General features: G+C 39.0%; 1 protein-coding gene across 1 annotated transcript in view; it reads right to left on the bottom strand.

Moving 5' to 3' along the window:
* Positions 1-417: 417 nt before the first annotated feature.
* Positions 418-23,121, bottom strand: part of LOC120421617 (uncharacterized) — a 118,638-nt gene continuing 95,934 nt past the window's right edge. Inside the window, exons 2-4 of the mRNA XM_052709850.1 lie at positions 12,713-13,345; positions 3,783-4,283; positions 418-3,723 (exon numbers count right to left, since the gene is read on the bottom strand). Coding sequence (XP_052565810.1) covers positions 2,671-3,723; positions 3,783-4,283; positions 12,713-13,345 — 2,187 coding nt within the window. The 3' untranslated portion in view covers positions 418-2,670. The remainder of the gene's footprint in view (positions 3,724-3,782; positions 4,284-12,712; positions 13,346-23,121) is intronic.

Here is a 23,121-nt window from a genome sequence, read left to right as displayed (position 1 = left end):
TTGTTTTTTGTTTTTTGTTTTTTGTTTTTTGTTTTTTGTTTTTTGTTTTTTGTTTTTTGTTTTTTGTTTTTTGTTTTTTGTTTTTTTGTTTTTTGTTGTTTGTTTTTTGTTTTTTGTTTTTTGTTTTTTGTTTTTTGTTTTTTGTTTTTTGTTTTTTGTTTTTTGTTTTTTGTTTTTTGTTTTTTGTTTTTTGTTTTTTGTTTTTTGTTTTTTGTTTTTTGTTTTTTGTTTTTTGTTTTTTGTTTACAAAACCTAATGTGCTTATTATTTTATTTGTAACTTCAATTTGACTGGACGGGTTCTCAAAATCAAATCAATATTCACCAAAGCAACACAACAGTATGAAATTTGACAAAAACCAACTACTCATCAACCACCTATTTGGGAATGTCATCGCAAATCAGTCCGAAACCGTGCATTTATTTATTTACTGTAAACGTATATTTTATTCCAATTACACAGTTTCCTACTCAAAATACACAGTTCGTGACTCGCGAGCTTGTCGTGTCCACACACCCCGTCGGTACCAAGTCTCGTTTATTACATTTCATACAATTCCAGCCAGTTTTCCCTTTCCACGGACCAATTCGTTTGAATAATTTCAGATTTAATAAATATGCAGTCGCTCACACAGTCTGCGGCCACTTCGCCAGGACTCCGAAATGGTATGCGACACTCCCGTACGCTCGTCCGTGAGTTGGTTCGAAATAATTAAATACCTAATTATAATACACTCTCATACGGTGCACTCGCACTCACATTCACACTTTCAACGGGCTTTTTACACCTGAATACTAACTACTATCTCCCGTTTACATTTGCTGCAACTGCTTCGAGCAGGCACTTCATTATCGCGCTGTGAAATGGTAACTTTATTTTTGTTGTGCAAATTTGTGTGTGACCCAATTTGCCCACTTGGGTGGCTGCTCGACTGCTCCACGTGTCACACAATCTCAACATCTTAATTCGTCATTCGCAAAGGCGTTACACCTGGTTGCTTCTTTCCTTTCTTCGTTACAGCAACTGGTTGCTCTCTAGTGTGAGGCCCCTCATCTTGAGGACCCTCCTAGAAAAAAAATGCTGTAGCACTAGTTGTGTCGGCGATGGCGGCGAGATAACGCGCTGGTTAATTGATAATTTGTGCCATTAGCCGTGGGCCCAGTGTAAACACAGCCGCCACACTCAGTTTCGTACGAGAGGTGAATTGAAATTGAAGTTAAAACAGTCGGAGATTTAAAATTTTCTAAACTGGTGAATTCGAATTCCCAAAAGCAAAACTTTTGTCCAAAGGCTCGATGAAATTTGATGTTTCAACTTTAGCGTTGGAGCAATGTCAACAACAATCTTCATCAAAAGAAACTTCAATGAGCACTCACTGAGAGAAAATCCAAAAAGTGAACAATTTTTGCTCATAAAGCGAACATCGGTTATGAAAGGTCAACAGCGATGGAATTGTCTGAAAATCTAATTTTTCATTGAAGAAAAATGTCAAAATCACGATGAAAAGATTTTTTCAAGTAAAAGATATTTTCATGAATGTCTCTAATATTTTTCATCACCATATTTGATTCTTTTCACATTGTTTACAAACAAAGGAATTCTGCATAAAAAAGCCGCTCATTTTCCAGTGTTTGACGTTTTAGTTGCAAATGTGTCCGTGAGAGCAGAATTTATCCCAAAAACCATGAGAAAGTAGCGGCTCTCTCTCGCTCTCTTTTCCGAATTTCTCTCTCGGCGAGGGCAATATTGAATTGGAGAGAAGTGATTTGTTTACATTTTTTCGACTCTCCCCGCAAACGTCAAGCCATACAAAAATGCTGCCCATGGCTTTCTACCTAAGGTACTCGCGATTGAGTGTGTAGTAGTGCGGTTGTCAAAATCGTTATCTCTGACTCTCTCACTCCACTGACACTGACATTGTTTATGTTTTGGTTTTCCTGGCACGGTCCATTGTTCGTTTGTTATTGTTTTGGTTTTAGTGGCACGGAGTCATGCACTCACACTAATGCAAAGCAAGATCGCGAGTACCTATGATATACAGCCTTGAATGCTGCCGGTTCTTTTCCGCGAAGAATTTTCAGTAAGAATTTCGCTCTCACTAATACACTCACAGGAGAAGCGTCATACGCCGTCAAACTTGCTGTCACTTTTTGTAAACGTTGAATGTTGGTAAACATCCAAATTTAAAAAAAATCTCACTAAACGAATCATAACTGAGAAAAAACGATTGAGAGAAAATGAACGAACCTCTCTTCTCACTTTAATGAGATATCGGAAAAACGAAAGAAAGATTTGTTTGTTAATGCCAAGATAATTGTTTGAAAAGTTTTAGGTGACTCAAATAAAAATGAAGCTTCATATATTTTTTTTTTAATTTCGAAGTGAAGTTTGAAATTCTGTCAGACCATTTTAAATATTTGATTGCCTTACGAAAATTTCAATTCAACTCTTTAACCCAACTGAGTGTCGCACTTCTCACTCACGCAACCCTCTCTTCTTCTTTTTCACGCAAAATGGGGGAGGATGAAAATAAATTAAAAATCGGCGCTCGGAGGTAGAGAACTCACTTCCGCAACTCCACGGCACGCTCCGTACTTACACGCTAAAAAATATCCACCATCAATCGCGCATTCACCCACTCACACTCACTCAAATCTCACTCCGACTCGGTTATCGCTTGTGCGGATGATCTGCCAGCGTCTTCTGGCCTTCGGCGCTCTTCAGAAACACCGACACCTCGCTGTGGTCAATGTTCGGATCGTACGACTGCTCGTCCTGGTGGAAGCCACCCTGCTGGGGCTGCTCAATCGCCGACAGAATCGACTGGAGCAGTCCCTCGGACAGAATCTGCTCGTGCGGTGCCGATCCGCTACCATGACCGGATCCGAGCGGATCCGCTGACTGGAACTGCAACTGGTAGGTGCCGTGCTGACCGGTGACGGGGATCGTCAAGCTTTGCGACTTTTGCGCGGACACTAGCTCGAGACCGCTGATTCCGCCGTCCAGTCCCGGAAGGTTCGACAGCTGGTGCTGGTGCTCGCTGGACTGGTGAAGCTGGTGACCGGTGCGGTACTCGCCGGAAGCTGGTGGGCCGTAGCTGCTGTCGAGGCTGTTGGACACGTCACTGCTGCTGAAGGATCCGGAAGAGGTCGCGCCAAAGTCCTGCGGACCGTGGCCGCAGTCGGTCGCCAGGGACACGATTTCGCTCTGCTGTTGGTGGTACCGGGGTTCCTGAACCTGATGCTGCGCCTCCGGAAGTTGATGCTGGGTCAGGAACGGCTGTGCCGGTTTATCCGACGGCAGCGTGTTCAGCTCGAGCGCTGGCAGGGCGGTCGCGACGTCGCTCGTTGGAGGTGGCAGGTAAACATCGCCGGAGTAGTGCGGCTTCGAACCAAAATTGTCCAGCTGTTCAACGGTGTGTCCAATCGACTCGATCAGTCCCTGCGGGACCGGAGGACGGTACGCGATCGGTTGACGTGGGGGAGCAATCGGGCCGGACCAGGGCTTCAGGTTTCCGCTGATGCTGCCGTGGGAGATGCCCAGCCCAGGGTAGGAGGAAATCGATGGGCGGTGGTGGGGAGCGCCGTACAGCGGGGAAGGCGGGAACTGGATCTTTGGCGGAGGTGGTGGCAGGGGCTTCACGAACGTTGGCTTATAGTGGCCTGGGGCGTACGAGTCCGCCGGGGGAGCGCCGTAAGAGTCAGAGATGAAGTTGGAGTGAACCTAGAATGGATTTTCATCAAATTAGTGCTGCTCATCAGCACAGTCAAGACACAACCTACCTCAAAACTGTTTCCCTTGGACAGTTCCAACGAGCCGTGAAGCTGCTCCGCACTTCCCGATCCGCTGCTGCTGAACGATGGTCCCGGCTCGACGCGGGGCAGTTGCAGTCCCAGATCACCCCCGGCTAGCAGTTGGTTTCCTCCGGCCAAAAAGTCCCCACTCGGTGGGGGTCCGTACGACGATTCCGGCGAGTGCACTTCCTGGTGCTGAAGCTCGTGGTGGAACTCGTGGTGAATCTCCTGGTGCTGCTGGTGCTGGTGGCTTTGGACAACTGGTCCGGCAATCGGTTTCCATCCGTCGCACTTGATCTCTGGTGGGGTTGGAGGGACGTGCACTGACGAGTGGTGGCCGAAGGACTGCTGGGCGGTGAAGATGGGTTTGGGGGGGCCGTAGACGGGTTTAGGAGCCGACAGAGGGGGTCCATAAACGGGCTTTGGAGGTGGGCCGTAGGCGGGCTTGGGGGCTGGGGCCGGGAACGATGGGACGCCGTAGGATGGTTTCTGGGTTTTAAAGATGAGAGAAGAAGAATTTACGTTGAAGTGCTTCTAATTGATTAGAATTTTAGGAGCCCGCTAAAATAATTTTAAAATTTTACATTTTAATTCCTTGAATTTTAAGAATTGAGCTAGATATCGTCTGTTTTTATGCAAAGTAATTATAAAAAAATCCCTCTATCGGCTGATATCTTTAAAATTACGTTATTTCCGATTTTCAGAGTTCTAAAAAGGAAAATTTTATATTTTTTTTTTCAATACTTCTAAAAAACTTACAAGGATGGACAAAGAATCTGTCTATCTGATGGAAACTATCCTTTAAAATAAAAAATATGCTTATTGTAATACTACGAATCATCTATGGAATGGCTATAACTAAAGAGCACTTTTTCGCTTTTAATAGAGTTTTTGTTTAAATACTTATATTTTCACAAAATACTGTATTTTTTTGAAAATACTTAACTGTTTATAATTTGCAATAAGGGCCAAACAAAGCGAAATATTGTATGTTTATTCACTTCTATTAGACCCTTTTTTTGAAATACTGTATTTCTTTGAATATACTCAAATTATATGATTTGAAATATGGGTCAAACGAAGCGAAATTTTGTTTACTTATTTACTTTTATTAGATTACCCTCAAACTTTCATAATTTTCAATGTAGGTTTAAAACGAAACGAAATATTGAATGCTTATTATTTTTTTTTCAATACTTATATTTTCACAAAAAATCGAAAATACCCAAATTTCGATAATTTGCAATATGGGTCAAACGAATCGAACCATTGAATGCTTTTTCACTTTTATTAGAGTTTGTTTTGAATACTTATATTTACACAAAACACAATATTTTTTTTTTTTTTTGGAAATACTCAAATTTGTATAGTTCGCAAAATTGGCCAAAACAAAGCAAAATATTGTATGTCTTTTCACTTATATTAGAGTTTTTTTTTAAATACTAAAATTTTCACAAAATACCGATTTTTTTTGAAAATAGTCAAATTTTCGTAATTTTTAATGTTGGTTAAACGAAGCGAAATATTGTATGCTTGTTTACTTTAATTAGAGTTTTTTTAAATACTTATGGGTCATTCCTTCCCAAGTGACCACGCGTCCAACATCGACCTTCACCAAATCTGCTCATATTTGGCATGGGGGTTGTTTTTGCCCCAAAAACAAAGAATCCCAAGTTTGGTGACATTTGGTCCACCCCCGCGCCCGTGGCACCCCCCTCTTTTTCTGAGATTTTTGAAAAACCTCAATTTTTAAATGCATTTTGCTAAGAGAAAAGTTTACAAAAAGTGAACTTTTGGGTATGCATATTTGAAGATTTTTTGGCGTAGAATCGAATGGCGTACTCAAAATTTACGTACAGTGTTGCCAGATATGAAAATTTTGCGCTTTAAGTTTTAAAATGCATTTTTAACCCTTTGGACGAACACTTACGGGAAAACTGACAATTGCATTCGATTGCTGAGAGTTTTTTACATTAAATTCAGTCAAAACCTCAGGGTAAAATGAATATTTCTTGAGATATCACATTTTTAAGTTGGAAAGCTCTGTATTGCACAGCAAATGTTTTACTTAACCATCAATTTTCAACAGTACATTGCGTGAGAGCATAGTAGGTCTTGAAATTTGAATAATCTTTTTTTCAATTTCTTAACGGAAGCAAGTGAATGTCCCATAATTGAATTTATGTAAGTATGTATGTATCTTAATCTAAATTATTCGCTCTTCAGCATTGCCTTGGCGTTCTCGATTGCGATACATACATACATAAATACATAAATATATAAATACATACATACATACATACATACATACATACATACATACATACGGACGCCATCCGGAAAGTGGTCGAGAAAGCCGACGAAGCGCGGAAGAAAAAACGCAGAGGGGACCGTTGCTGCGCAATAGTCACGATTGACGTCAAGAACGCGTTCAACAGTGCGAGCTGGGCGGCCATAGCAGCAGCGCTGCACAAAATGAAGGTGCCTGACTATTTGTGCATGATCTTGAAGAGCTACTTCGAGAACCGCGTGCTGGTCTACGACACTGCCGATGGACAAAAAACCGTTGTTGTTACCGCGGGAGTTCCGCAGGGATCCATTCTGGGTTCAGCACTGTGGAACGGAATGTATGACGGAGTGTTGACACTGGGGCTACCCAACGGCGTAAAGATTGTTGGCTTTGCAGACGACTTAGTGCTGACGGTAACCGGCGAAAATGTCGAGGAGGTCGAAGTACTGGCTATGGAGGCAATCGCCATGATCGAGAACTGGATGCTCGAGATGAAGCTGCGGATCGCTCACCACAAGACGGAGATGATACTGGTTAGTAACCACAAAAAGGTGCAGCAGGCCCAGATACACGTTGGGGAACACGTAGTGCACTCGAAGAGAGCGCTCAAGTACCTCGGTGTGATGGAGGATGACCGGCTGAACTTCAACAGCCACGTCGATTACGCCTGCGAGAAGGCGGCTAAGGCGATCATGGCACTGTCGAGGATTATGCCGAACAACGCTGGACCCAGGAGCAGTAGGCGCCGCCTCTTGGCAAGTGTCGCGACGTCCATACTTAGGTACGGCGGACCGGTATGGTGGACGGCGCTGGGGACGAAGCGAAATCGGGCGCTGCTCGACAGAACGCAGAGACTGATGGCCATGCGGGTTGCAAGCGCGTACAGGACCATCTCGTCGGAAGCAGTTGGTGTCATAGCCGGAATGATCCCCATCGGAATCACACTAGAAGAGGACACCGTGTGCTACACCCGAAGAGGCACGAGAGGTATCCGGGAAGCCGCGAGAGCCGAATCGCTGACAAGGTGGCAACGCGAGTGGGACACTACGGAGAAAGGCAGATGGACGCATCGGCTGATCCCGTCTGTATCCGCGTGGGTGAACAGAAGGCACGGAGAGGTCACCTTCCACCTCACACAGTTCCTGTCGGGCCATGGCTGCTTCAGGAAGTACCTGCACAGGTTCGGACATGCAGAGTCTCCGCTCTGTCCGGACTGCGTCGATTGCGAGGAAACACCGGAGCACGTGGTGTTCGGCTGCCCTCGTTTCGAGGCAGCGCGAAGCGAAATGCTGGCCATTATCGGAGCAGACACCAGCCCGGATAATGTGGTGCGAAGAATGTGCAGCGACATCGCCAAGTGGAATGCGGTCGTCGGAGCGGTAACGCAGATCACTTCGGCTCTCCAGCGGAAATGGAGAGACGATCAGAGGAGGAACGACTAGGAGCCTAGTCGAAAAACCACGAGTGTGGCTGTGAAGGAGAGCACGTTATGATGGTCGGCTCTACCAAATCGGTACACGTCTCGATGGTCACAGGAGTCGAGAACCCACGAGTGTGGCTGTGAAGGAGAGCACGTTATGACGGTTGGCTCTACCAAATCGGTACACGTCTCGATGGTCCAAGGAGAGGGCTGCATATGACTAGCCGATCAAAAGCAACGCGATTCTTGGGCGCGGTTAAACCCTCGCATGGACTCATATGTATGTGGAACAGGAAATGGTTCTAGTACCCGGCATGGATCCTGTAAGTAGACCAGTGCAGAAAATGCAACGCCTCCCCCCGAAGTTATACCGAAAGGTGGTCCCGGGGGGAAAAGGGCACGGCGTTCAAGGACTGGTTTAGTGGGTCGGGAAATCATTTTTTGATTTCCCAACCCCACACTACCTGAGAAATGAATTCTCAGGTGTCTGGTAGCAGATTCCGACCTTGTAAAAAAAAAGAAAAAAAAAAACATACATACATACATACATACATACATACATACATACATACATACATACATACATACATAAATTCAATTATGGGACATTCACTTACTTCCGTTAAGAAATTTGAAAAAAAAATCTTCAAATTTCAAGGCCTGCTATGCTCTAACACAATGTACTGTTGAAAATTGATGGTTAAGTAAAACATTTGCTATGCAATTCTTTATGTAAACTAATGTCAAAAACATAAACAATGACTTTTATATCCCGCCGTTTGGCATGCATGATTTTTAAAACCCGCCAAACAAATCGCAGCAAACTGGGGGTTGCGAAGCGAAAAACTTGTAATTTCTTTTTTGGTTTTGACCAAGCTTCCCATGCGCCAGTGCCAACGCACACCGCGGGTTTGGTTTTCTAGCTTCGGTACGTGCCTGAACCCATTTGTGTATTGGTATCTTGGTACATCGTACCAGCGCACCACGACACTCTCGGCTCGCCCCATCGGTTTTGTGTCTGGCACTCACCCATGGCATGAACCCAGCGTGCCGTGGTACGTGTCGTGGTATTGAACCCGTTTTGTACCGCCAGCGCGTACCACGGCACGTACCTCGGCTCGTAACGAGTGAAGCACCTTGGCTCATATACCGGGTTCATGCCATGGGTGAGTGCCAGACACAAAACCGACGCGGCGAACCGAGAGTGTCGTGGTGCGCTGGTACGATGAACCAAAATACCCTCGGTTTGTGTGAGTCGGGTACGGGTGTAAACCGAACAAAGCAGGCGCAAAGCAAACCCGAGGTACAAGTGAACCGCGTGTACCGCACGGTGCAGGGAAGCTTTGTTTTGACGGAAGTGGTGGAGTTTCGTCAGAGGATTTATTTTCCGGCTAAATGTGAACCAGATCGGAGTTTGGAGGAAATTCTGCTGCCCGGAGGCCAGCCAGTGTCGCAGCGTTAAGGTTAGTTGACAGAATTTTCCTTTTTATATATATTTTTAACAATTTGCTCATTTGGTTCACAGGCCGTCAAAAATCCGAAACGCAGAATAATCCGGAGCAAAATTGTATAATGCAGAGGGTTTGCCCCACAAGATGATTGGATTGGGGCTGAGAGACGCAGGAAGTGTTCTTTTCGCATTTGATGAATTAATTTCGCTTGCGATGTATAATGCCCTCTAAAATTCACGTTTTAAGAACTTTGAAACTTAGTTGCAAATGCTTGAAAAATAAAAAATACTGTTTTTTTGTCTTTTATTTGATTGCCGCTAAACAAAAAAGGAACTGATGCCAATTTAACGGACTTACCTTGGATTTACCCACATATATTTTTACATTAACGTGACGTGAACGTTATTGAAATCGTCATTAATCAATGATTGTTATATACATTTTGAGATACATTTTCTTTAGGTAAAAATAATCCTTTACTGGCTGATTAATTGTGGTGAAAATATTTGTAAATCTGGATTGAATACAGAGAATTCATTCAGATTTCCATAGAACTGATTGACGGCTTCAAATTAAAAATAAATACGGATTTTTTCAAAACTGAACGCGATTCATTTCAGGGTTTTGAATCACATAAATAATAGGATTCTACGAGTTTTTCTTGTTAATCAAAGATTAATTACATTATAGAACGGTGTTACAACGCTTTAACGTAGGAGATCTTTTTAGAAACAACGACTTGAATAGTAAGTAGTATTGTTTTCTTATATTTTAAATTGAGTATCCGGTAATTTTTTATAAACATTTTGTGTGGAACAGCAACTCTCACTTTTTAGAATGCAAATAGTCTCCTATCTGGACAGCCAAAACGAATCGTATTTGGGGTCCGGGTTATTCTGCGTTTCGGATTTTTGACGGCCTGTGAACCAAATGAGCAATTTGTTAAAAATATATATAAAAGGGAAAATTCTGTCAACTAACCTTAATGCTGCGACACTGGCTGGCCTCCGGGCAGCAGAATTTCCTCCAAACTCCGATCTGGCTAAATGTGAATTAGCCGGAAAATAAATCCTCCGACGATACTGCACCACTTCCGTCAAAAACAAAAAAAATACAAGTTTTTCGCTTCGCAACCCTCAGTTTGCTGCGATTTGTTTGGCGGGTTTTAAAAATCATGCATGCCAAACGGCGGGATGTAAAAGTCATTGTTTATGTTTTTGACATTAGTTTACATAAAGAATACAGAGCTTTAATGTAAAAAACTCTCAGCAATCGAATGCAAATGTCAGTTTTCCCGTAAGTGCTCGTCCAAAGGGTTAAAAATGCATTTTAAAACTTAAAGCGCAAAATTTTCATATCTGGCAACACTGTACGTAAATTTTGAGTACGCCATTCGATTCTACGTCAAAAAATCTTCAAATGTGCATACCCAAAAGTTCACTTTTTGTAAACTTTTCTCTTAGCAAAATGCATTTAAAAATTGAGGTTTTTCAAAAATCTCAGAAAAAGAGGGGGGTGCCACGGGCGCGGGGGTGGACCAAATGTCACCAAACTTGGGATTCTTTGTTTTTGGGGCAAAAACAACCCCCATGCCAAATATGAGCAGATTTGGTGAAGGTCGATGTTGGACGCGTGGTCACTTGGGAAGGAATGACCCTTATATTTTCACAAAATACTGTACACAGTTAAAAAATTGTGCAAAATTGGAAAGTGTAATTTTGGAAGGTTGAATATAACCTGTAATTTTATCTCAATTTAGACTGAAAAAGTTACATTACAACAGAAAAGTGGTAAAATTACACATTTCTAGAGGTAAAATTACACCTTCTTTCTGACATAAAAGATGTACCCCTTCCTATATGTAATATTACCATGATTTTTTTTCTGTGTATATTTTCGTAAATTCTCAAATTTTTATTGTTTTTAATAAAAAAAAACAGTGTACTCTTTTTCATTGTCAGATTTTCGTTTATTAAATGCTAAAATTTTCACAAAATGCCTATTTTTAACTAAAAAGCTGAAATTTTCTTAATTTGCAATATGGATATCAAAATCGGAGCGTTTTATGAACCAGGACAGGATTAGAGACGCTGGAGCAACGGTATCATATTGCAAATAATGAAAATTAGAGTATTTAAAAAAAACGTTATTTTGTGAAAATTTTAGTATTTCATTAAACAAACTCTTAAACAGTAAAAAAATCATCCAAAATGTTTGATCATCATTTCCATGTTTAAATATATGAAAATTTGAGTATTGAAAAAACGTTATTTTGGGAAATTTTAACATTTTATTCAAGCAACTCCAAAAGAGTGAAAATGTATAGAAAATTTCGCTATGTTTTTTTTCCCATAATCAGCGATGGAATAATCATCATCAAAAGAAAATCATTGGACGTTCATCAAGATAAAAAGTCCGCAGGGAGCATGGCTCTCCTCTCCCGCGCACGAAAGATCGGTAAAAGAAATCTAAAAAAATCATCATTTTTGATTATTCGGCGAAACATCTTTTTCACTACTGCACTTGCAAGTGTAACGTCACACGTCGAAGAACGACCTGTCACATTTTGTAGATGGGCAATGTGTTTAAAAAAGGTGAAATAAATATGTTTAAGTGGTGCTGACAAGGAAATTCACAAAAAATCATCAGCAGATTGATTTTCTTGGAGAGTTTCGGAAGCGATTTACTTTTGTGTGATTTGCCTACTCTCTTTTTCGCGGGTGAAGAAAGTTCGCATGCGAAATTTATTTTTTCGCGATTATTCCATCCCTGGCCATAATGCAAATTATGACGATCTGAGTATTTTTCGAAAAAAACGTCATTTTGTAATATTTTTTTTAAAAGTAATTATGCTTGGAAACTTAGGCCGTTGCAAATATTATAAAAAGTTTAAAAACTATGGGGGTGAAAAAAGTATTTTATTTTAAAAAAAAGTTAAATGAACAATTAATGAAAATAAATGTCTAATCAACAGAAAACAATTTTTAATACATTTTCTGTATTTTTCTGCATTGATAATTATTTTTAGCATGTTTGGGTTCGCTTAGACATATTTTGATTTTTTATGAAATTCCAATACAGCACAGCAAAAACTTTTTCTTTCCGCAAAAAAAAACAAAGATTTTGTCGATACTCGATATTTTGGAAACCAAGGTTTTCAAAACAATCAGACAGGTGTAATATTCATTATAAAACACTTTTTCCATTCAACTGTTGAAACTATGGCTCGTAATTAAAATTTTTATGCTCGTAATTTAAATTTTTTAACTTCGACCAGAGTCCAGGGCCACAAACTTCAAAAAATATTTGCAACGGCCTAACTACATTATCAAAAAATATATTCTTAGTGAAAAAATGAAATTTTACCATAAAATTGATGGATTAAATTATTTTTTTTAAGTGAGTTGCCTTCCGTTATCGTTGATAGAATTATCGAAATAATGTTATAAATTCCAACCTCTTTTAAATATTGCTCTGCTCAAAAACTCAAAAACTAGCGCTTGCAATAGACCTGTGCATTGTCCAAAATTTGGTTGAATTTGGTTGCCAGAGTCCCGAGTTATAAACAAAAACATAAACAGTACACGTGCATGCAAGAGTGGCAAAATGGCCTTTGACTGAAATTCCCGTTGGCAACTTGTCGCAATTGGTGATTGTGGCAAAATAGCAAGGTCTTATCGGAACAACGTTTTCGATGAATATCTCAGGCAAGGGATTAAAAATCTGTGAAGGTCAAAAGGATTGAACTTCAACTTACCGGGAACGACTGCTGATGCTGCGGTGGTCCGTAGACGGGCTTTGGCGCCTGCGGAGGTCCATAGTGGGGACTTGGTCCGTGGTGCGAGAACGACTGCTGCTGCTGGTGATGGTGATGTTCCTCACCGCCTCCGAATCCGAACGTCGAGAAGAGTGACTCCAGGAAGGACGACTGATGCTGCTGCGGCTTCCTCGGTGGTGGCCCGTGCGAGAAGTGCTGCTGCTGCTGCTGGTGATGCTGCTGGTGGTGGACCTGCGGGGGTGGTCCGTACGCGGGTCTTGGCGGTGGATGGTAGGCGGGTCGTGCGGGGGCCGCCGGTGGACCGTACTCGATGTTGATCTTCGGTGGTCCAAAGTGTTGCACCGGGACGCCGTACTCCTTGTGGGGCACTATCGGACCGGAAGGTGGCGGCGGAACGTCCGGTGGGGGTGGCGGATAGTGTCCGGCTGCCGGCGCTCCGTAGATCGGAGTGGGCAGCTCGGGCGAGGAGAGCGCTCCCGATGAGGAGGGTGGCACTCCGTACGTGTCGGCTATGGCCAGGGGTGCCTCGCGACGTTGGGCTTCACTGTTGACGACTGCTTGCGTAGCCGTCGTGAGCACCAGGGCGCATACGAGCAATGCTGACGGGCGCAGCTGGGGGAGAAAAGAGCGAAAGAAAATGGTTAGTTTCAGTGGTCACCAAATTGCTAAAAAGTTTATCAAACACATTTTACAAAAGCTTCACCGTGAAGACCACTGCTCATGATCTTGCACGGTTTGGAGGTAGAAACCTTTGGTGATAGGAATCGGCAAAGGGCCACACCTTCACCAACCACACACATAGTCACTGGGCCCGGCCAGTTTGATTCATTTATCATTCAGTTCCGCTTGTCCTCGGTGGACAAGCCGCACGAGGGCATGAAACGTGTTCACAGTAAATCGAAACATTAGCGCGTGGACTTGGACGATCACGACCGCACTGACTGTGTCGTATTTCATGCGGGATCGCTTCCGGATGTGGAGAGTGTCATCGTGGTTAACTTTTCCCAACTTTTCCCAAACAGACAAACTCAATCAATTAACAAGGATGGAGCTGCCTCTAATTTCAAACACAAACTTTTAATTGGTCACATTTGGATAGCATATCAAACTGAAGAGTCCCGTCCCTATTCGGATGCAGTTCAAATCAAAAACTTTAACGTTTTCCCTTGAATATCATACCCCTTAGTCAAACCGATGGAGAAGGAGTTCGAATTTTAATTAGTTTGTTTGTGTGTCCTCTCCCCCCACCACGCCACCTTTCTCCTATTCATCAACGAAATTTCCCATCACAACCAATCACGACCTCTCTTGAGAGAGTGAAAGACCAAGAGATACGATTGGACGCAGAGAGGTTGTTGATTGAAAAGTTCTGAATTTATTTGACCAGCCGGGTTCGTCGCTTGTTTTTTGTTGTGGTCTTTTTACTTCTTTTGCAGAATTTTCAAAATGTAAATCTGTTTTGAACAAAAAAAAAATCCTTCATAAAGTTTTTTTTTTATTATTCAGCAACATTTTACATTAGAGTTGTCCCAAACCCTCTTCGATTTGCGTGAAACGTGTCCTAAGGGGTGGTCCCAGATCACGAATCCGAGGTCCGTTTTTCGATATCCCGTGACGGAGGGGCGGTACGACCCCTTCCAAATTTGAACATGCAAAAAATACGTGCTTTTCGATAATTTGCTGCAAGAGAAGTTGTGATGATATAGAAATTTGGACCCCTTGGACGCCAAATTTCCAAATCGTCACCATGTCAGTGAGTGAGTTGGTAGAGAATGACCCTTAAATCCATTTAAATAAACTGTTATATATAAACTTATTTAAACAAAATGTTTTCAGACTTCAAAACATGTTTCATCAGGGTTGATAATGATGAGCAGTTCTCTACGAAATCGGTCTTTTTTAATTAATGTAAATTTTTGTATTTTTTAATCCAGCTGAAACTTTTTTGGTGCTTCGGTATGCCCAAAGAAGCCATTTTGCATCATAAGTTTGTCCATATAATTTTCCATACAAATTTGGCAGCTGTCCATACAAAAATTAACCATGAAAAAATTAAAAAAAAAAATCAAAAATCTGTATCTTTTCAAAAAATTTTTTGATCGATTTGGTGTCTTCGGCAAAGTTGTAGGTTCCATACCTAAGGACTACACTGAAAAAGAATACTACACGGTAAAAAAATTGTGATTTTTAATTTATCTTTTTGTCACTAAAACTTGTTTTACAAAAAAACACCATTTTTATTTTTTTTTTGATTTATTTCATTTTTTGATTTGTTTTAGGGGACATAAAATGCCAACTTTTTAGAAATTTTCAGAATGGGCAAAAAATATTAGACCTAGTTATAAAATCTGGAAACAATACCGATTTAAAAAAAAAAATAAATACTGGTCGCAAAAATTTGTCAACTTTATTTTTCGATGTAAAATCGAATTTGCAATCAAAAAGTACTTTAGTGAAATTTTGATAAAGTGCACCGTTTTCAAGTTATAGTCATTTTTATCATCATTTATAAAAAAAAGTCTCAGTTATTCCTTTTTTAAAATAAGTATCCATGTTTGTCCACTTTTGAAAAAAATAAGAAAAGCTGAGAAAATTCTCAACTCTTTTTTGAACTTTGTTGCTTAGTTCCTGAGATATTGCCATGCAAATGTTCAAAAACAGGAAAATTGATGTTTTTTAAGTCTCATCTAAAAAAACCCACCATTTTCTAACGTCGATATCTCAGCAACTAATGGTCCGATTTATAAAGTTTAAATATGAAACATTCGTGAAATTTCCTGATCTTATCGAAAACATTTTTATTCAATTTGATTTAAATTTTTTGAAAAAAATGTTTTCGATAAAAATCGGAAAATTTACCTAATGTTTTTTTTTCGAAAGTACTCAAATTCTCATAATTTTTATAATGATTATAAAACGAAGCAAACCTGTGTATACATTTTCATTTTGTTAGAGTTTTTTTTGCAGAATACAAAAAAAATACATCGTTAAGTTTTTTTTTTGAAAATACTTGAATTTTCAAAATTTGTGATAGGGTATGAAACGAAATAAAAAGAAAATCACTTCATAATAGTTTTTTTTTGTTATAAATTACTAATATTTTCAATTTTTTGTCAAAAATATTCAATTCTCTATGAAAATGCAGTTTTTTAAAATAAAATATTTTATAAAAATTAAAGTAATATACAAAAAAAATCAATAATTAGGTGAAAATGAATGCAAAATTTCACTTGATTTGAAACCCATGTTGTAATTTAAAAAAAAATGAGTGTAAACGAATAGATACGGAAATTTGTAATTTTTAATAGTACACAAAAAAACACTTGCACAAATTTAAAATTTATTCAAAAAAATCCTTTTTTTTTGAAACCCATGTTCCCGAATTCGAATGCTATTATTGTTATCGTAAGACGCTAATATTATAAACGATATTTTTATCAACTAGGCCATTTCAAATTTTATTTCAAGTTTGGTTCCCACCCCTGTAAAATTTTCCCAATAAATCGTGGAAAATATAATTATTAAGAGCTTTTAATTAAAATTTGACATTTTCATCGGAAAATTTCAAAATTGATTGTTATCTATTCAGAATACTTTCCAAAATGCTTGTTTTAGTGTTTTAATTCAAACCAATTTTTTTAAATTCATATATAAATTTTGAATTGTGGGACCAAAGGTAAAAAAAAATCAAAAAAAAAATATGAGCTCATTGATATTTTGCTATTTTTGACATTAGCATATTTGTCATGAAGTTTAAAGAATTGTGCGATACTTTGTGCCTATTTTTTTAATTTGGCTAGAAAACAAATATTTAATATCAGGCTTTTATTAAGAAAAAAAAAACACATTTTCATAGAAATTTAGTTGAAAATAAACGTACCCAATTTTAATCAAACGTGAATAGAAACGTTAAACAATTTATTCTGAACAGTTAAGAATCATTTCCTTTTTTTTCAGAAAATCATTCTATTTCCAGACATAATATTTTTCTCACAGTTATTTTTTTAGGAGACAATTGAAGGTAACTCGAGAGATAAAAATGTAATTAAATAAGGTATTTTTTTAAACTTTTCCATGCAATCGTTTTGTAAAATATGATTCTTTCAAATGAATCCCAATAAAATCTGTATTTTTTTAAAGCAATATCTTAAGTGACCCCCATTTACGGTACTTTTTCCAACCTCCACAACATTCGTCTGTCCACGAGAGCCCGCGATTGGAAATCTTTCGGAAAAGTGCGTCGTCCTCCCACACACGTACGCAATGCCACAACTCGAGTGTGGACAACACATACACAAACGCACACGCCGCGTAGCGGCCGCCAATCAGCTCAACGAATTAACAAACAAACACTCGCACCCACCCCACACGTCAACAAAGTAAAAGGCACGAGCGATGCACATTTTGTTGTGTTGATGCTGAATTGATAATTTTGCACGATTTTGACGTTTGTCAAAATATGAGTAAGAAATTCAATTCAATTTGTTATCAATAAAATTTGAGGCAATTTGTTAAAAATACTAAATATTCACCTGCGTCAAGATGGCACAACGGTGACGATTTCATCGATGCATCCAAGGAGGAAGGGGGGGGGGCAGGTGCCATACAAAAACGGCATTATCGTTTTATGCAAATGGCACCAATCTCGTTGAATATTAAGCAGGCTCAGCAGTGGTGGCCACTGCAGAATACCTCAACCACATCAGAGTGAGAAAGAGTGGGGCGACCGTCAAGCAAATGTGTCAACTGGACAAAAGAGGTGGCCGCTTATGATGGACGATCTCATTTGGGCGGGCTGTCAATTAATTAGCTCAGGAATGGATTACGGGCGGAGAGAGAGAGAGAGAGAGACAGAGAGATCATACGAAGTGTCCGCACCAGAGTCTATTATTCTGGTGAGGATTTGTGTTCGTATTGACCAGCATCAGGATTAGAGTCCGATGACTGATGAGTGAGTTTGAATGTTACTCTTTGTTTGCAATGAGGATTATTTTAAATTGAAAACGGTCTCTCGGAAAGCCCTCAAGCAAAGATCTGAGGATAAACTAGTTCAAGGATTTAATCAAATTAATTGGAATATAACACCACCCTGGGGAGAAATACTATCCCTGTCAAATGTGTGAAAACAAATCATGACATTGATGAGTATAGAGAAGTTCTCCTGGGTTAGTTTTCAAAATGCCCTCAGAGCCAGATAGACTGTTTGTTGATCCATTAACATTGTTCTGCTTAATTTTTAGTTTTGTCTTAAGCATGACAAATTTTGATCAAATACCAATAAAAAAGGCCTTTGTCTACAAATTACTAATGCGTCCCTTCGAAAACTTGTCTCAGATTTCAAGCAAGATGTCAAAAGGATACAAAAGTTTCGTTTGTAAACCTTTTTACAAACCGGTCAGACAGAATCGTAGTAGCTTTAAACGGATGAAATGCTTGAATTTTGTTCTAGAGACATCAGCTAATACATTATCGTGTAAAAAATTAAAGAATGTTTCTTGAAATTTTGTTTTTTCTTTCAAAACTATAATAAAACTGGACCAAATCGCTACTCTCCCGTTTCTAAGAATAAACTACCATGTCGAACCATGTCGCAGAAATGTTAGTATTTCTGTATTACCATAAGGAGGGCAATTTTTCGAGAATATTTTTCAGGGCTGCGGAGTCGGGTCATATTTCAAACGACTCCGACTCCGACTCCGGTTTTCTCAGATTAGCTGACTCCGACTCCGACTCCGGCTCCGGCTTTGAACAAATGGTTGGCTCCGACTCCGACTCCTACTCCGGCCTACCAACTCTAGCCGACTCCGACTCCGACTCCGACTCCAGCTTTCAACAAATGGTTGGCTCCGATTCCGACTCCACATGTTTTTAAATGTTTCAAAAGTTAGTTATCTATTATTAGTTAATTATTTTTAAAACATTGATAAATAGGATTATTTAAATACTCTCTAAGCGTCATGTTTTTCTCAAGAAAAATAAGTAAAGTAAAAGTAAAGTAAATAAACGGAAAAAAGTTTCTAGATTACAAGTTTTATACGTTATGGAAACAGAAATCAAAAAATATCTTCAGTTTTAGAGGCATTTTGAGAAGAACAGTTTTGTAAGTAAATTTGGATTTACTTGCTTAACCTAAAATTTGAAAATATTTTTTTCAAAGCTAATAAATTTAAATATCAAATTGTTATTTTTGAATGAATAACAAAAAGAAACCTGGCCTTAATGATCTATTGAACATTAAAATTCAATTTGCTAACTTTAAGGCTGACATTTGTAAGAAGCACAGTGACATGCACCATGTTTTTTAAATGACAATTTTAAACGAAACTTTTTTTTGTTTTTTTTTTTAAGACGTACATGGACATCACGCCATGGCTGTAAAGTAAAGTTCCTGAGGGGAACACCGCCGGGATTTGAACCCTGATCTACCGCTTACGAGGTGGAAGCGTTACCACTGGGCTACGTGGCTCGGTCATTGCAAATCAATGTATCTAAACAATTTCTTCGTGGAAAGGATGCTTAAGATGTCCTTTTCAAATATCTGTGGCATGGGAAATATTTTGCCCTGGAAATTTTTAATTGATTTTGATTTTAAAATTTTATATGCTTTAAAAAGGAGGTGCACGATACTTCGTGAATCTTCACCTAAAACGAAGCTTTTTGGATTATCTTGCGCCTCCATCAAAATATATGTAAAAACTTAAAATATAAAAAAACAAATATCCACAAGTAAAATATTTTCTAGGTCACAAATATTTCATTTTTATAAGGTTCATTGATTTACAATAATAATCACCTTCCGTCATATTGGCGTAAGTATGAGAAAATTCGTACCAGTTGATAATATTTTGATTCTGGGTTTTTTATTTATAATATTTGAAAAATAAATTAAAATCCAATATTTTGTTCTATAATTTTGCCTTCCTCACTGAGGTAAGGCTATAATACTGCTCTAAAAATGAACTTTGAATAAAAACCTCGTAGATCCACCTTCATGTATACATATCGACTCAGAATCGAAAACTGAACAAATGTCTGTGTGTATGTGTGTGTGTATGTATGTATGTGACCAACAAACTAGCTCATGTTTCTCGGCACTGGCTGAACCGATTTGACTCGAAACTGATGCATTCGACTTGGTTTAGGGTCCCATAGATCGAGTTTTATACAGATTGAAGTTTTGATAAGTAGTTCAAAAGTTATATATAAAAATGTGTTTTCACATATATCCGGATCTCACTTAAATGTATGTAAACAATGTCCGGGTCCATCATCCGACCCATCGTTGGTTAGGTTATGAAAAGACCTTTCCAACGAGTTCAAAATTGGAGATCTGGCAACCCTGTCTTGAGATATGTACACTTAAGTAATATTGATGTACTTTTTTACACCGGATCTAAAAAAGAGATGAAATTTTTGTACAATTCCATCATATCAGCCATTGTTGGTAATAAGTGAGGAAGGCTCCAACCACATAGGTGGATTAAGTTAGTTTTTATTATTAGTTCATTTTTGTGCTGAATTCTTGAGATTTGTTCAACGATAATTTGCAACGCTATCAAAATAGTTTACCTAAAATCAACATCAACATCAACAATCAATGATTATTTCAAATTTGTTGCAACTTCTTTTAACATTTTTTGTTAGTTTAAATTATTTTAAATGCAACACTTTGATTTTCTTGTACTCAGTTAGAAACAAAATGCGCATGTTGAGTTCCAAGTAAGAGATTGTTATTATCGTTGATTATTTGTTACAAAAGTTAAACTGTCAGTGACTCTTTTTCGATCTGCAAAAACAGTGATTACTATTTATAATCTTTTTATGTACCTCGTATTTTTTTCCTAAAAAATGATATAACTTAAAACCTCTAAGACATTCGCTATAGGGGTAAAAGATGACTTTGTGTGTACTTTTTTCAGAAATAACTGAATGAAATTTGGTCAAATTTGAATTGAAAGGGAACATAAATATAGTCTGACTACATAACCAATATTTTTTTTATTATTTTTTGAATGATGATACTACATACTCTGGTAAGAGGTTATCATTTAGTGATTATAGTGTAATAACACAATTAGAGCTTTTCAATCACAATAAAAAGCTTCAAATACATAATGGCATCTGATAAATCAATTAAAAATATAAGTTGTTTTGTAAATTAAGCTGTTACATAGGAAATACTGAACAATAAAAAACATATTTTTTGTTGAATTTAAGATAACTCCGGCTCCGACTCCGACTCCGGGTTATCAGAAATCTTTGGCTCCGACTCCGACTCCGACTCCAGCTCATCAAATGTAGCTGACTCCGGCTCCGACTCCGACTCCAGCTGTTCGAGTTTTGACGACTCCGACTCCGACTCCGACTCCAGGTCCCCAAAAAGACCCGACTCCACCGACTCCGACTCCGACTCCACAGCCCTGGTTATTTGGTATAAATATATGGATTTTACAACATTTATATATAAACAAAATATAACTTTTGTTAATTAAAGTTTCATGTTGTAAAAATTGCTCTAAAATATTCAAGGCAAGTCACCTTTAATGGAACAATACAAAAACATGATGTTTTACTAGAAAAGTATTTATTTTCGTATAGTGTCTCATTGTTCCCCAGCTGTCTCATTGTTCCTGCCAAGTGCATCTGCAATGAGACAGTTGAATAACTATGGCTGTAGATGTCGGATCGATCTCATATTTTGATCAATGTTAGAACACACTAAAAGAAATAAAATGCAACAAAAAGCTCATTAAAACATGCTGATGAAAAAATTAGAAAAATCGTTGAAAGTTGAAATCCAAAAGTGTCCCATTGATGACTACCCTACCCTAATAATTAATAAATCTTCGAAATTATCTGTATTCGTGAGACAGTCCAGATTCGATTATCCGTCAAATCAAGTTTGCCGGGACCCGTGGTGTAGGGGTAAGCGTGGTTGCCTTTCACCCAGTCGGCCTGGGTTCGATCCCAGAAGGTCACGGTGGCATTTTTCGAGACGAGATTTGTCTAGTCACGCCTTCCGTCGGACGGGGAAGTAAATGTTAGGTCGTTAGCTCAATCCAGTTGTAGGTGTCGTCTCCCTGGGTCCTGTCTCGGTGGAGTCGCTGGTTGGCAGTTGGACTAACAATCCTAAGGTCGTCAGTTCGAATCCCAGGGTGGATGGAAGCTTAGGTGTGAAAAGAGGTTTGCAATTGCCTCAACAATCAAGCCTTCGGACACCTAGTTTCGAGTAGGAATCCCGCAATTAAGAACGCCAAGGCAATGCTTTAGATTGAATAATTTGATTTTTCGAAATTCAAGATGGTGGTCAAAATGGCGGTGTTTTATTATCTAAAAACGCTTTTCAGGAGTCAAACTTGATGTTAAAAGCAAGAAAATACATATAATAGAGCCTGGACTGTAAAAGAGAACTCTAGGTTCTGTGCTTCAGAACATAGTTGGAATAATCTTCATCGTTAGAGTTTCACTGAGCACTCACAAAGTGAGAAATTTAAAGAAACACTGAGTCAAAAAAACAAAATTTTATTTTTTCAGGAACAGTTTCTTTGTCCATTCACAGGCAAGCATTGAGTTATTTTGATTGTTTCCTTCAGCTTTTTGAACAGAGCATTTTAATTTTATTCAATGTTTTGAGTACAACATATTTCTTTTTAAGCGTAGCACGAAGTCAATTCATCTCACGTTACAAAGCAATTAGTACCGGTAATCGATACCCACAATCAACATTTCCACACGTGATATCTCCTCCCGCGAGGTAATTCAACACCAAGAGTGTTTAAGATATAAGTGTCACCCGTAATGAGCGCAACAAAAAAAACGCCCTTTCTTTTGCCATTACATCGCGCCACATGAAGTCATGTCGTATTGAATACACTCCACCATGGTCTTGGCATCCCCGGAGGAGGCACGCGTCAATGGATCGGAATAGCAGGAGAATTCCTCGCAAGCCTAGCTGAATAGCTTTTGGCGGTGGTGTGCTGTCTTGTCACTGAAGTATTTCTTTACATTTTTTCAAAGGTTCGTTTACAAATATCTCAACTTGTCGAACAATTTTACTAATGTTTGTAAATAGCCAAAAAAGATGTAAGATGTGACAAAAGAGCACGAAAAGATATGTACAAAAGGTATCAGTTGACATTGCTATTAACCTCCTTTTGTTGTCGTCGAATTCACCCTCCAATAGGTGTAACATTGTGTACATCGTGGGAGTTGAGTGCTATAAATGTTACAAGAACAATAAAACATCTTCGCAGAATTACATGAAATTGTTATCTACCGTGTATTTTTATTTAATTTGAAATAAAACGCTTGTTAAGGAGAACTTAAAAATATTAGAAAAATCTTCAGCAAGTCATACGAATGCATTTCACTGAAGAATCTTTTTATTT

Source organism: Culex pipiens, chromosome 3, assembly GCF_016801865.2.
Source record: "Culex pipiens pallens isolate TS chromosome 3, TS_CPP_V2, whole genome shotgun sequence".
Lineage (NCBI taxonomy): Eukaryota > Metazoa > Arthropoda > Insecta > Diptera > Culicidae > Culex > Culex pipiens.
Note: the sequence above shows the minus strand (reverse complement) of the source record. Positions and strands in the feature narration are given on the sequence as shown.